Source organism: Clarias gariepinus, chromosome 2 (assembly GCF_024256425.1).
Source record: "Clarias gariepinus isolate MV-2021 ecotype Netherlands chromosome 2, CGAR_prim_01v2, whole genome shotgun sequence".
Lineage (NCBI taxonomy): Eukaryota > Metazoa > Chordata > Actinopteri > Siluriformes > Clariidae > Clarias > Clarias gariepinus.
Window position 1 is genome coordinate 47,461,609 of NC_071101.1, and position 13,901 is coordinate 47,475,509.

The 13,901-nt window shown below is 42.4% G+C and overlaps 1 protein-coding gene across 1 annotated transcript; it reads left to right on the forward strand.

Annotated features, from left to right (window-relative positions):
- Window positions 1-1,215: 1,215 nt before the first annotated feature.
- On the forward strand, window positions 1,216-13,284 carry LOC128541748 (tripartite motif-containing protein 16-like). Its single transcript, XM_053512314.1, has 6 exons — window positions 1,216-1,832; window positions 10,810-10,905; window positions 11,045-11,278; window positions 11,408-11,579; window positions 11,800-11,859; window positions 12,398-13,284. The coding sequence occupies exons 1-6, from the start codon at window positions 1,239-1,241 to the stop codon at window positions 12,928-12,930; spliced, it is 1,689 nt and encodes a 562-aa protein (XP_053368289.1). The 5' UTR covers window positions 1,216-1,238; the 3' UTR covers window positions 12,931-13,284.
- The last annotated feature ends 617 nt before the right edge of the window (window positions 13,285-13,901 follow it).

The following is a 13,901-nucleotide window of genomic DNA, read 5'->3' on the forward strand; positions in this document are numbered from 1 at the left end:
TGGTAAAAACTACCGAAGAATTTTAAAGCATATCTGCTGCTAAAGTAAATTGGACTAAAAGTGATGCACTGGTTGTTGGGAAATGAGAGAAGGGTCCACCATTTTTACCTGGTTGGTTAATTTGGAGAAAATGTGGAATCAAATATCTGGGAGTTTTCATTGGGGATACAGTAATACAAGAAAAGGATTGGGTTGGGCTGGTTGAGAAAATTGAGGGTAGGTTAAACAAGTGGAAGTAGATTCGTCCACAATCATCTTTTAGGGGGAGGGTTTTAGTAATTAACAATTTGACTACCTCTACATTGTGGCACAGATTGGCATGTGTGGATCCTCCTCCCGGTCTTCTTCCCAGGTTGCAAGCAAATCTAGTAGACTTTTTTTTGGGGATAGACTCCATTGGGTCCCCCCGGGTGTACTTTTTTTACCTGTTAAAAAGGTAGTCATGGACTTGTACACCTGTTGAGCAGACTTGCTTTTTATTTGCAGACTTTTAACTGGACCTGAAGATCTGGTATGGAGAAAAGTAGCTCAAATTATCCTGCAGAAAATTGAGAGACTGAAACTTGACAATACCTTGTTTTTTTATGGATCATGAACAGAACTATCTTCTTTCTACCGTGGACTTTTCAAAACGTGGGGGCATTTCAATGTAACCAGGATTTGCGAAACAGAATCTTTATTTTGGTTACTTGAGGAATCTTTGGTTAAAGGAGCTTGCTTTGATTTATCAGATGTGTATTTGCCTGTTCTTACACTTAAATTATGTGGTTCTTGTATCATAAAACTAAGGAATCTAACCGATGTGCCTCGACCTGACATAAGTGATGTATCTTCACTGGCTACTGCTTTAGGACTAAGGTCTTCTTGGCAAGCTGGGGTTATTATAAAAATGTGGAAAAAAAGTCTAACTGAGGAAGAACTGCTCTTATTGCAAAATTTTGGTAATAAAATTTCAGTTCCAGATATGAGAGATCAATTTCCAAAAATTGTTATTACACCTGACTTGAGGGGCATGTCTGGTATTTAGCTGGATTTAGAAGGATTGCAAAAATTAGGTTTTGCCAAGGAAAATTGTTGTACAGGTGTTTTGTTACCTGTTTCAATTTAATAAAATGGTATTAAATGAAAAAAAAAAAGACACTGTGTGGCGAGAAAATCTTCGATTGCGAAATAAGGATAAATAACCCTCTCTCTCTCTCTCTCTCTCTCTCTCTCTCTCTCTCTGTGAGCTTAGGAAAATGGCTGAGGCCAGTATTTCAGTAGATCAGGACCAGTTCATCTGTCCAGTGTGTCTGGATCTCCTGAAGGATCCGGTGACTCTCCCCTGTGGTCACAGTTTCTGTAAGGTGTGTATTAATGACTGCTGGGATCATGAGGATAGGAAGGGCGTCTACAGCTGTCCTCAGTGCAGAGACACTTTCACTCCAAGGCCTGTTCTACGCAGAAACAACATGCTGGCTGAAGTGGTGGAGAAACTAAAGAAGAAGACTGAAGTCCAAGCTACTTCTCCTGCTCACTTTTACACTGGACCTGGAGATGTGGAGTGTGATTTCTGCAGCGGGAGAAAACACAAAGCTGTCAAGTCCTGTCTGACATGTTTAGTTTCATTTTGTGAAACTCATCTGAAACCTCACCTGGAAGTTCCTGCTTTAAAAAAACACACATTAATTGAAGCTTCAGCAAAACTCCAAGAGAAGATCTGCATTGAACATAACAAACTGATAAAGATCTACTGCCGTACTGATCAAACCTGTATCTGTTATTTGTGTACGATGGATAATCACAAAGGACACGACACCGTCACAGCCACAGCAGAAAGAGCTGAGAAACAGGTAATTAAATTCATGAATAAAGTCATTTTAATTATAGTTTTTATCTAGAAACATGTGTACAGTGTTGTGCTAGTTACTCATAAAAGTAATAAAAGTTACTATTACTAGTTACTATTTAAAATTAATTTGATATGAATAAATTTGTGCATTTGTGACAAAGAGAGAGAGAGAGAGAGAGACTCAATATACTGTATCACAAAAGCGCCATAATAACAGCATAATGTATTTTAAGTTAGCACTGGAACGTCCCCTGATACACTGCTGGACTTCAGTACAATCACAGAAAACCTTTATGATGATGCCTCAATTAAAGTTAACTAAACGTTATGTTGTTATGGTTCTGCATCAGGCTACAGACATTATTGTGTGAAACTGTAAACTCATCTGTTCTGTGTTAACCAGTGTAATGTAAGCTAGCAACACAGCACGACATGTTAATCAACATAGGTGTCATAGAATAGAATAGAATAGAATAGAATAGAATATCTTTATTGTCATTGGTCCTTTTGGGAAGTCCAATGAATTTAGGTGCTTTACACATATTACACAAGATACACCAATTACACTTTACACACTTTACTAGAAACAATTTGATGTATGGCACCAAACATACATACTGTACTGTAGTGCAGCCACATAAAGGGGCATTTTAAATAACAGGGAAATGGATTAAGGAGCTAATGCTGCTCACCTGTGCACAGAAATATGCCCGATCTGGTTTTACTTGTCCCCATAGACAGTGTTGGTCACAGGGTAAGCTCTCGCGAGCATGCGCGAGAGAACCCGGAAGCGGCGTCGGGTCACGTGTGTCGGTATAAAGCCGGAACCGGCAAGCGGCCCGACGCGGAGAGATTTATCACAGCGTGCTGCTTTTTCTGAGAGAGAGTTTGTTGGATGGTTCTAAAGAAGTACTTTTCCCTGGTTGGATTAATTCTCGTAGACACTTACAATTCACCTCTCGTTCCGTTACTCGAGCTCCCGGAGTTGTCATCAATACCGGTGAGGCCGAGCCAATCTCTCCCGTGCGTCATTTCACACACTGCAATAACATTGACTCTGGACAATCATACACGCGCTCACACACTCGCATACATCACACACATTGTTTATATTTGTATATATTTTGTATATATTGGTTTTGGTGCACCTTGTTTGTTTGTTTGTTGGTTTGTTTTGTTTAATACACTTTGGTTTGGTTTATACATAGTTAATGTGTCGCGTCTTTACTTGTCCTGCCTCGATTGCGCAATACCGGAAGTGTTGTTTAAAAACCCGTATTTTGATTCTCGACCCCGTAGCAAAGTAACTAGTGGTTTAATTAAATTCAAGAGTTACATAGTGGTGGCCCGTACGTACAGGGAATCGGCATTTTCGGGTATTTTCCGGTTTTGTGTGTCTTGGCAGAACAAAATGGACGCTAACATCGCTAATGCTAACGCTAATGGTAGTGGTGCCATGCAGGCCGACCTTGCTGTAGCTAATAATGTGCTGGAGGATGTAGATGATGCATTTGTTACACGCCGTAACCCTTCAGCTGAAATAACATCATTGATTAGTTCACTATATATATCGGACAGACATGATGATTATGTTGTGTCTGTTATTACTGTTGTGCATACACTGCAAACTGAACTAAATCAATGCAAGGAGGATATGGGGGCGCTTGCAGACAAAGTGAACACGTTGGAGCAGGATTTTAGACAATCCATAAACAGCAGTCTGAACATAGAAAGCAGTTTTCGTGACGCAGTGGACGCTAGCCTAGAAGGACTGGAGCGCTACTGCCAAGAAGCCCTAGAGAAACTGGAAAGAGCTGTCACTGACTGTTTTCTGCGACGTGACATAATCTGGGAAAACCAGATGAAAAAACTGCGGCTCACGAGTACGCCCACCATCCAAAGGTTACAGGCCTACACCCCTGCATCTCCCCAATCTCATGTTTTACATTCTCCCAGCATGGCGATCACAGCATCTACGGCAAAGGTAAAGCACATAAGCAGTCATGAAACATACGACATTGCTCCTTGTGTTCAACCACACTCTTCTGCTCAGTTTACCTCCTCAGTTTCACCCTCTTCTTCTTCCTTTTATGGTCGACCACCCATCCGCCTGGAGTTTCCAGCCTTTGGCGACGCTTCAGAGATGGCGGATGTTCTTAACTTTATCGAACAGTGTGAAAACTATCTGGAGATCAGACCACTGCCCAGCCCAGAACTGCTAGGAACCCTCAGCACGGTGCTACGAGGACCTGCTCTGAGCTGGTGGAAGGCAGAGAAAGGCAAGGTGAAGGACTGGAAGTCTTTTAAACAGGCATTTATGGCAGCTTTCTTACCTGCTGACTACCTCACAGAAGTTGAAGAAAACTTAAGGTCTCTGGTACAGCAGCCTAGTCAATGCCTTAGAGACTTCGCCTATGACTACCGCGCCCTCTGTATGAAGTGGAAGCCTGATATCTCTGAGGAAGAACTAGTGGGGCAAATCCTGAATAACATCAACCCAAGAGTGGCAGGATGTCTGAGGGGAACAGTGAACACCGTGGAACAGCTTGTGAAGATAGGTTTTAGGGTGGAAAAAGACTGCAAGAGCTCCAAAGACTACTGGCAGAAGGTGGACTCTCAGCACAACAAGGAAAAGAGTCATAAGAAGGCAGGTGAGCGGGTTTCTTCAAAGCACGCAGCGGGACTCTCCATTGCTCAACCTCTGGCAACTCCTTCGCTTCTCCTGGTTCCCGTAACAGTGCAGAAAAGGAAGGTGAATGCTGTGGTCAATACAGGAAGCTCCTACACGCTGATGAGGGAACATCTATGGAGGCAGCTCTGCGAACAGAAGGTCAGGTGTGATGTTTCTTCTCCTCAGAAGTTTGTTATGGCTGATGGAAAAACACACCAGGCGCAAACCCAGAGAAGGCTCCATTACATCTGGCACACTATCGAATGTGGGCTGGACACTTACATCATGAGCAACTCTCACCTGGCCTTCCCTCTGATCGTGGGGCTGGACTTCTTAAAAGCCACAGGAGCCACCTTGGACGTCACACGCGGAGAGTACGGCCTGAAAACAGAGGAGGGAGTCTCATATCATCCCTTCATAACGTCCCAACCCCACTCTGCGCCATCTAAGTCAGCTCAAAGGAGACACACTCATCTTCTGGCTACAGCTAATCTGTATCTCGCCTTACCTGTGACTCCCGATGATCTACTATGCGCGGAGGAAAACACAGAAAGAGTGACATCCTGGGACACCGACAATGAAGAGGAGCTGCTGAAACTAATGGCCGCTTGGCCCCGCACCACTTCCAACATCTTAGGCAAAACAGCAGTAGAGAAACACAAAATCACTTTATCTGACGACACACCATTTAGATCCAGAGAATACAGAGTATCACCCTTAAAGAAGAAAATAATAAAAGATCAAGTCGACCAGATGCTGAAGGACAACATCATTGAACCTTCATGTTCGTCATGGTCATCACCTGTTGTTTTAGTACCCAAACCCGATGGGACTTACCGTTTCTGTGTAGATTTTAGAAAGTTGAACAGCAAAACCAAACCTGATGCATATCCAATGCCTTTAATACACGACATCATTGAATCACTGGATGGCGCCCACTGGTTCTCAACATTGGTTCTGCAATCGGGTTACTGGCAGGTGGAGATGGAGAGAGACAGCTGTGAGAAGACCGCCTTCATCACTACCAAAGGTCTGTTTCAATTCTGGTCCATGCCCTACGGACTCAGAAATGCAGCTGCAACGTTCCAACGACTGATGGAGAAAGTCTTGGCGGATCTAAGGGGAAAATGTTGCTTTGTCTATATAGATCACAATCACTAGAACAACATAGGATGCATCTCAACGCAGTTTTTTCCAGACTCACCTAGCCAATCTCTCCCTCAACATGAAGAAGTGTCATTTCTTCAAAAGGCGGCTGAAGTTCCTTGGTCATGTCATCTCTGAAGAAGGTGTGCAGTTAGACCCGGAGAAAACAAAGGCGGTGGCAGAATATCCTCCTCCTCAAGACTTAAAATCTCTTCAACGTTTTCTGGGTCTCGCCGGCTGGTATCACAAGTTCATTCCCCACTTTGCAGACATAACAGCTCCATTAAATAATTTAAAAAGGAAGGGAGTAAAATGGGAGTGGACCGAAAAATGCCAGAACAGCATGGATGTCATCAAACACGCACTTCAAAACCCACCAGTACTAATACAACCAAACCTAAATCTGCCGTTCCAATTACACACGGATGCCAGCAAAGTGGGCCTGGGAGCCATCCTCACCCAAACTTCAGCAGAAGAAGAACGAGCAGTAGCTTACGCCTCGCGAATGTTGAGAGGAGCTGAGCAGAATTACTCCACATCAGAAAAGGAGTGTTTGGCTGTGGTCTGGGCTGTAGAAAAATGGAGGCACTATCTAGAAGGTCACGCTTTCGAGGTCTTTACCGACCATGGCGCCCTGTCATGGGCCTTCAACTGCCTGAAAACCAGCTCTTGTTTCACCCAATGGACGTTACGCCTACAACCGTTCGTTTTTACAGTACATCATAGAAAAGGCTGTTTAAATCTGGGACCAGATGCGCTATCCCGGGCGCATCCGCCGTTAAAAGTGGGCACCGCTCCATGTCTTGCCATTCCGACCACTAAATGTTCATCCGACTTACCAAACGACCTGTGCGAGATAACTCAAGCCCAGCATAAGGACCCTACCATTACGAAGCTGCTCTCGAAAGACCATCCACGAAGCACACGAGAGCAGAGGGTCTATTTCGAACGTCACCAAGGGGCGTTATATCGCCGGGTACTGGTAAGACACGGAAGAAAATTTCAGCTAGTTGTCCCCCAGTCATTAAAAAAAAACTTTTTACACTACTATCATGACAATCCCTTGGGAGGACACCTGGGGCAACTAAAAACCCTGCTGAGGTTACTAGATGTGGCATGGTGGCCCACGGTGCGGAAAGACGTCTGGCACTATGTGAGAACATGCAGCGTATGTCAACAGTATAAAACGGAAAAAAAAACTAGACCTAGTGGGCTACTACACAGCACGGAGGTTCCAGAGCCAGGACACACCGTGGGATTGGACATCATGGGTCCTTTTCCCCGAAGTAAAAGGCAAAATGAATATCTGCTGGTGGTGGTAGATTATTACACGAAATGGGTGGAGATGTTTCCCCTCAGGGATGTGAAGATGCCAAAAATGGTGAAAGTGCTAAGAGAGGAAATCTTTACTAGATGGGGTGTTCCCAAATATCTAGAATCCGATCAAGGACCCCAGTTTACGTCTCAACTGCTGGCACACCTCTGCCAAACCTGGGGGAGCGTCCAAAAGCTAACTACGAGCTACCACCCACAAACGAACCTGACGAAACGAGTTAACCAAACTCTGAAGACAATGATCGCTTCATACGTCGGGGACCATCACCAAAACTGGGACCAATGGTTACCAGAGCTCAGATTCGCCATCAACACAGCCCAACAGGAAACTACTGGAAAGACACCTGCAGAGCTCACGCTTCTCCTCAGACGCCGGAGGCTTGGGGGGTGGGGGGAAGGGGGGGGGGGGGTGTCTATGTAGCGCAGCCACATAAAGGGGCATTATAAATAACAGGGAAATGGATTAAGGAGCTAATGCTGCTCACCGGTGCACAGAAATATGCCCGATCTGGTTTTAGTTGTCCCCATAGACAGTGTTGGCCACAGGGTAAGCTCTCGCGATCATGCGCGATTGCAGCGCGAGAGAACACGGAAGCGACACAGAGAGATTTATCACAGCGCGCTGCTTTTTCTGAGAGAGAGTTTGTTGGATGGTTCTAAAGGAGTACTTTTCCCTAGTTGGATTATTCCTCGTAGACACTTACAATTCACCTCTCGTTCCATTACTCAAGCTCCCGGAGTTGTCATCAATACCAGTGAGGCCGAGCCAATCTCTCCCGTGCGTCATTTCACACACTGCAATTACATTGACTCTGGACAATCATACACGCACTCACGCACTCGCATACATCACACACATTGTTTATATTTGTATATATTTTGTATATATTGGTTTTGGTGCACCTTGTTTGTTTGTTTGTTGGTTTGTTTTGTTTAATACACTTTGGTTTGGTTTATACATAGTTATTGTGTTGCGTCTTTACTTTGCTTCGATTGCGCAATACCGGAAGTGTTGTTTAAAAACCCGTATTTTGATTCTCGACCCCGTAGCAAAGTAACTAGTGGTTTAATTAAATCCAAGCGTTACAGTACATTGCACAGAACAATTTTAATTTACATATACTGTATTGAAATATATATCTAAAAAATATATTAATAAATTAACATATTTTGCACAAAAAAGATGCATAGTTGCACAGGAAGTTTAAATTTTTCCAATGAGGGGAGCAAGCAACCAATCTTCTGGGCCAAGTTAATTATCCTTTAAAGCTCTTTTTTCTGTGCAGCTGTACAGCTAGAAAACCAACCACAGACAGTATGTCACAATGCTCTCTACAGTGCAATGATAGAAGAACACCAGATGTTTCTGAGAGATGTTATTTTTTCTGATGACTCTCAGAAAGTAAAGTTTCTGTGCCTTCTTCACCAGCTCTGTTATGTTGGTGCTCTAGTCAGATCTTACATGATGTGGATGCCTAGGAGTCGAAAGTCTGTGACCCTCTTCACACAGTCCCTATTTATTCCTATTAAGGTGTAATGTCTGTTCTCTTTTTCCTAAAGTCTATGATCCTTGGTTATGAACGTGTTGAGAACAGGTTGTTATTAATGGACCACCTTACCACCTTATTTCGGTAGTTGGACTCGTGGTATCGTCTGCAAATTTAACTATAGTATTACTGGAGTGGGTGGAGATGCAGTCATATGTGTAAAGTGAAAAAAGCAGAGGCTCTCTGTGTACATCCTGACAGAAAGTCCTTGATCCATAGACATAGACCAGTTTTTCAAAACACTTCATGACCACTGGAGTGAGTGCTACTGGCCAATAGTCGTTGATGCTGGTGATGGTTGGTTTCTTTGGTAGAGGAACTATGGTGGAGGACTTCAGGCAGGATGGGACAACAGACAGTGATACTGAAAATCTCAGTAAAGACACTGGCCAGCTGCTCTGTGCAGTCCTTTAGCAAAGGTCTTTTGGCCTTCCTTGGATTGATGGCCCTAAGTGTGTGCCTTACCTCCCACTCTTTCACTCTGAAGCTAGAGCTGTTGTGTTCTATTGTGTATGGTGCATCTACCCATGCTGACTTTACTTCGAAGTGAGCAAAGATTATGTTCAGTTTCTCCACCAGTAAATATCACCTTTAGCTACTTGTAGATGGGGCCTGTAATTGGTGAGGTGCCGAATACCATCCCACACCTGCTTTGTATTGTTGCTGTCCAGGTGTTCCTTGAGCTATATATCTGAACTATAATCTGCCTTGGGCTTCTTAATGCCATTCTCCTGATTTTCTCAGGCCTCACTGAAGAGGGCTCCATCACCAGATTTAAAGCAATGTTCCTCTCTTTTAGCAAATGCTGTACCTTTTTTGTTATCCAGGGTTTCTGATTGGAAAAGACCCATAATTGTTTCTGCACCTCGACACAGTCCATGCTATTTTTTTATATAACACAGCACAGTGTCAGTGAACACCTCTAGGTCCTGGTTTTTAAAAATCTTCCAATCCAGTCTGCTAAAACAGTCCTGCAGCTGCTGAGAGGCTCAGTCAGGCCAGATTTTAACAGTTTTGATGGTGGCAGGAGCAGTTCTCCTCAAGGGGGTATATGCAGGGATTAAGAGCAGGGCCAAGTGGTCAGACTGGCCCAGGTGTGATAATGATTTAGCCCAACTTTATGTTTGAGTAAAACTTGTCCAGTGTGTTAGCTTCCATTTTACATGTTGGTTGAATTTAGGAAGCACTGCTTTCAAATCCACATGGTTAAAGTTTCCAGGTGAAAGAAATTACAGCATCGGGATATTTGCATTGCACTGAGCTAAAATGTAAATGACATGTTAGCATTAGGATCCAGTGGGATATACACAGCAGTTAGCATGACCACATTAAACTCCCTGGAAAGGTAAACAGGGCCTGCATTTAAAAGTCAAAACCTCGAGATCAGGAGAACAGTAACTAGCTAGAGTCACTGTCAGAGTGGCTCCTGTACACCAACTATTATTAATATACACACAAATTCCCCTCCTCACCTTAACTCCTTTTACAGTGGCTCGAAACAATTAATTACATATATACATTTATAAATTGGGGCGACTTATGGCTTTGACGTTTAAAAAAAAAAAATCTTTTTGATCTGGCCAATTTTAGGACAAATCAATTTAACACAGGGGTGTGTAGATTGGTTTTATATTATTTTTTTATATTTTACACAAACTATAAAAAAACACCATGTCTGTGATGTTCTATGGTGTATGTACACAGTATTATGAATGAACTGTGGTTTACTCAGTGACTGAGTGATCCTGCACTTCCCTGTACTCAGACTTCCAGTGGTGAGACCTGAGGTAGTGTCCACCTCTCCTCCCCTCCCCGTCTCGTACACTCAGTGAGAGATCTTCTTGGGCAGTAACCTGCCTCACAAACTAGAATCAGGGCACCAACCATACGGTGGCATGAAAAATGTAACCTGCATTGAAGGAACAGTAAACTGATCACACAAATGTCACCACCATTACAATTTATTTATTATTGTTTCACGTCTGCATTGTGCTGCTTCACCAACATGCTGTTCTGTGTGGCTGCCCATGGCACCGATATCTAAATCTGACTGTCAGCTTCTTATGGTTCCACATTTTGACCGAACTAACCACAAGCTTCACCTGTCACTCACATTTGAATATGTCACATGATATAAACATTCCTCTACATTCTGATAGGCATGTGCTCTAGTGAATTATATGATTTAAACATCAATTTCAAATTCAAACACAGAGAGAGAGAGAGAGAGAGAGAGAGAGAAATTTATAAAAAGCTGAATGTAACTGTTCTGTCCTCAGAGTGAGTTAAAGGAGAAGCAGATGAAATCCCAGCAGATAATCCAGGAGAAGCAGAAGAAGGTGCAGGAGCTGAAACAGGCTGTGAACACTATAAAGGTGAGCAGTGAGCAGAGACAGAGCTGCTCCTAGAAACACACATAACATGGACAACATGGAGTCATTTAGAGTCGCAGTAAGAGAGGAAATGATAGATGAGCTTTCAATCCTGTGTGTGTGTGTATGTGTGTCCTAACAGCTAAGTGCACAGACAGCAGTGGAGGACAGTGAGATGATCTTTACTGAGCTGATCAGCTCCATGGAGAAAAAGCGCTCGGAGGTGACGGAGCTGATCAGAGCTCAGGAGAAGACTGAACTGAGTCGAGCTGAACGACTCCTGGAGCAACTGGAGCAGGAGATTGCTGATCTTCAGAGGAGACTCACTGAGCTGGAGCAGCTTTCACACACACACGATCACATCCAGTTCCTCCAGGTAACACTCACTGTCTGATCTACACACACAGCTGTTCCTCACACACTCTCTAAAACACCTCCTGTTAATGGAACAGTGAATGTCCTCTGATGTCACAAGTGTGTTTTACATTTAATCTGCTTTCTATAGGCTTTAGCTTCTGAATGTCTGTCTCCTCTAAGGCAGAGACCAAACTTTCAGACATCCAGCATTAGTGTCCATCAACATCTCTCATTTGATGGAGTGAGAAATTCTCTCTCAGATCTGAAGAAGAGACTCGAGGAATTCTGTGAGGAGGAATTCAACAAAATCCCTCCACATGGTAAGAGGAGCTGTTCCTGCTGGAGAAACACAATGATGGCCGTCTTTACTAGCTCTGTGAAGTCTTATTTCTTAGCAATGCTCCTGCTGACCTTTCTGCAGACAGTTTGAACTAAAATACTGATTTAAAATGAATAAACTGACTGTATCACTTTAAACTGTTTCCATCTTTTACAACCTGATGATGCTTTTTGTTTTCATTTCCATTTTTCTCTCCACAGCTGCAGCAGTTCAGATCTTTTCACTATCAGAGACAAAGAGCAGAGAAGACTTTTTAAAATGTACCCACACACACAAACACACACACACACACACATATTAATTACGTTTATAGAGTATACCGTTCTCTTTGAAAGTGGCTTGGAAAAAAATAATGCAGACTAAATGTTTATCAGGAATTTCATTTGGATTAAACTGTGAATTTAACAAGTGTATAAACAAGTAAAAGTGTGTGTTTTGTGTGTGTGAGAGAGTAGAGATTTCCCAAAATGTATATGCCACACACAACCACACTCACACACACATATGCACACACACACACACACACACACACACACACACACACACACTGATAATAATGATAAAAAGGATAATAATTTGGTTCATTTCAATAAGTATGTCCTGCAAAAGAAGTTTAAAAAAATACTAAATAACTGAAAAGCTGAAGGAAATATTTTTTTTTAGATAAATATATGAATTAACATTGAGACATTTCAATATCAGTGCACACAGACTGCTGTCTCACTCCTCACATGAATATTTTGTAACTTAAACCCAACATGTTTACATTGTTCAGTTTGTTTTTCTCTTTTATTTTAGATTTCTGTTATCTGACTCTGGATCCCAACACGGTACATCGTGAACTTATTCTGTCTGAGAAGAACAGAGCGGTGAGAGACAGTATAAGAGAGCAGCAGTACTCTGATCATCCAGAGAGATTTGACTCCTGGCCTCAGGTGTTGTGTAAGGAGAGTGTGTGTGGACGCTGTTACTGGGAGGTGGAGTGGAGCGGTGGTGTATCCATATCAGTCTCATATAAGGACATCAGCAGGAAAGGACATGGTAATGAATGTGGGTTTGGATTCAACAATCAGTCCTGGAGTCTGTGGAGTTCTTCTTCTTCTCTCTCTTTCTATCACAACAACATTGAGACTGAGCTTGGAGATCCATCATCCTCCAGAATAGGAGTGTATGTGGATCACAGTGCAGGAACTCTGTCCTTCTACAGCGTCTCTGACACGATGAAGCTCCTCCACAGAGTCCACACCACATTCACTCAGCCTCTGTACGCTGGGTTTAGGTTTTCTTCTTTGTTTGTTTCTACATCTGTGAGATTGTGTGATCCAGAATAAAGTGTGTAGTGTTTTGTGTAAAATTCCCGCACATTGTTGCACAAACAGCTCAGTATTTAACATAGCAATAATTAAAGAGTAAATATTAACAATGAACATAGTTTAAATAAAAACAAACAGATGTATTATTAAATGTATTATTATAAAGTTGTATCTGTGTGAAGAGTCGAGGTGACATTCGGCACATTAGACTTCACTTTGGAATAACTTTTTGTTTGCATTATTGAAACTCTGACAATGAGAAATTAGATGTTTAAAACTGACCAAACACTTATTATAAATATTATGGCAAAGACTTTTTTTTGTAAATCTTTTAAAAAATCTGTGAAAAGATATCAGAAGTAAATTTTTGTAATGCAGTGAATTTTTTAATAAATATTTTAAATAAATATTTTTATATTGCATGTATGTAACACCTGTGTAAACACAGACTTGTATTATTATGAATAATGTTTATGTGTCATGAATGTCCCTAGGAAATTAATGAAAAATAAAAAAATTCACTAATAAATCGATATCTGTGGTTTAGTGTCAGGGAATCAGAACGGACACAAATGCAGGTCTCCTTCAACGTTTTATTTGTTGAGATGCCTTGATTTAGGCAGAAAAAATAACAGAAACAAACACTGAACTGTTCTCCTAAGCAAAACCCAGGAGCGCCAACATACCCCCCCCCCCCAAAAAAAAAAAACACTCCGAAGAGGAAAAAGGCCTTGACTGGGAGACGTGACTGTAGTTCCTTCAGCAATAGGGCTGAAGTCCGCTGAACTGCACGACCGCAAAGAAGATCGAGAGCAAGCCAGCCTTGGTACGGGAAACTGCAGAGCAGCGCAAACTAAGAAAAAACAGGACCCAGTCTGGACGCAAAAAAGGCAAATACACAGAGAGAGGTGGAAAAAGTGAAAAAAAAAACGTATCATACTGGCCTGGAGCCAAAATAGGAGCCAAAATAGGAACTACATATACAGGAC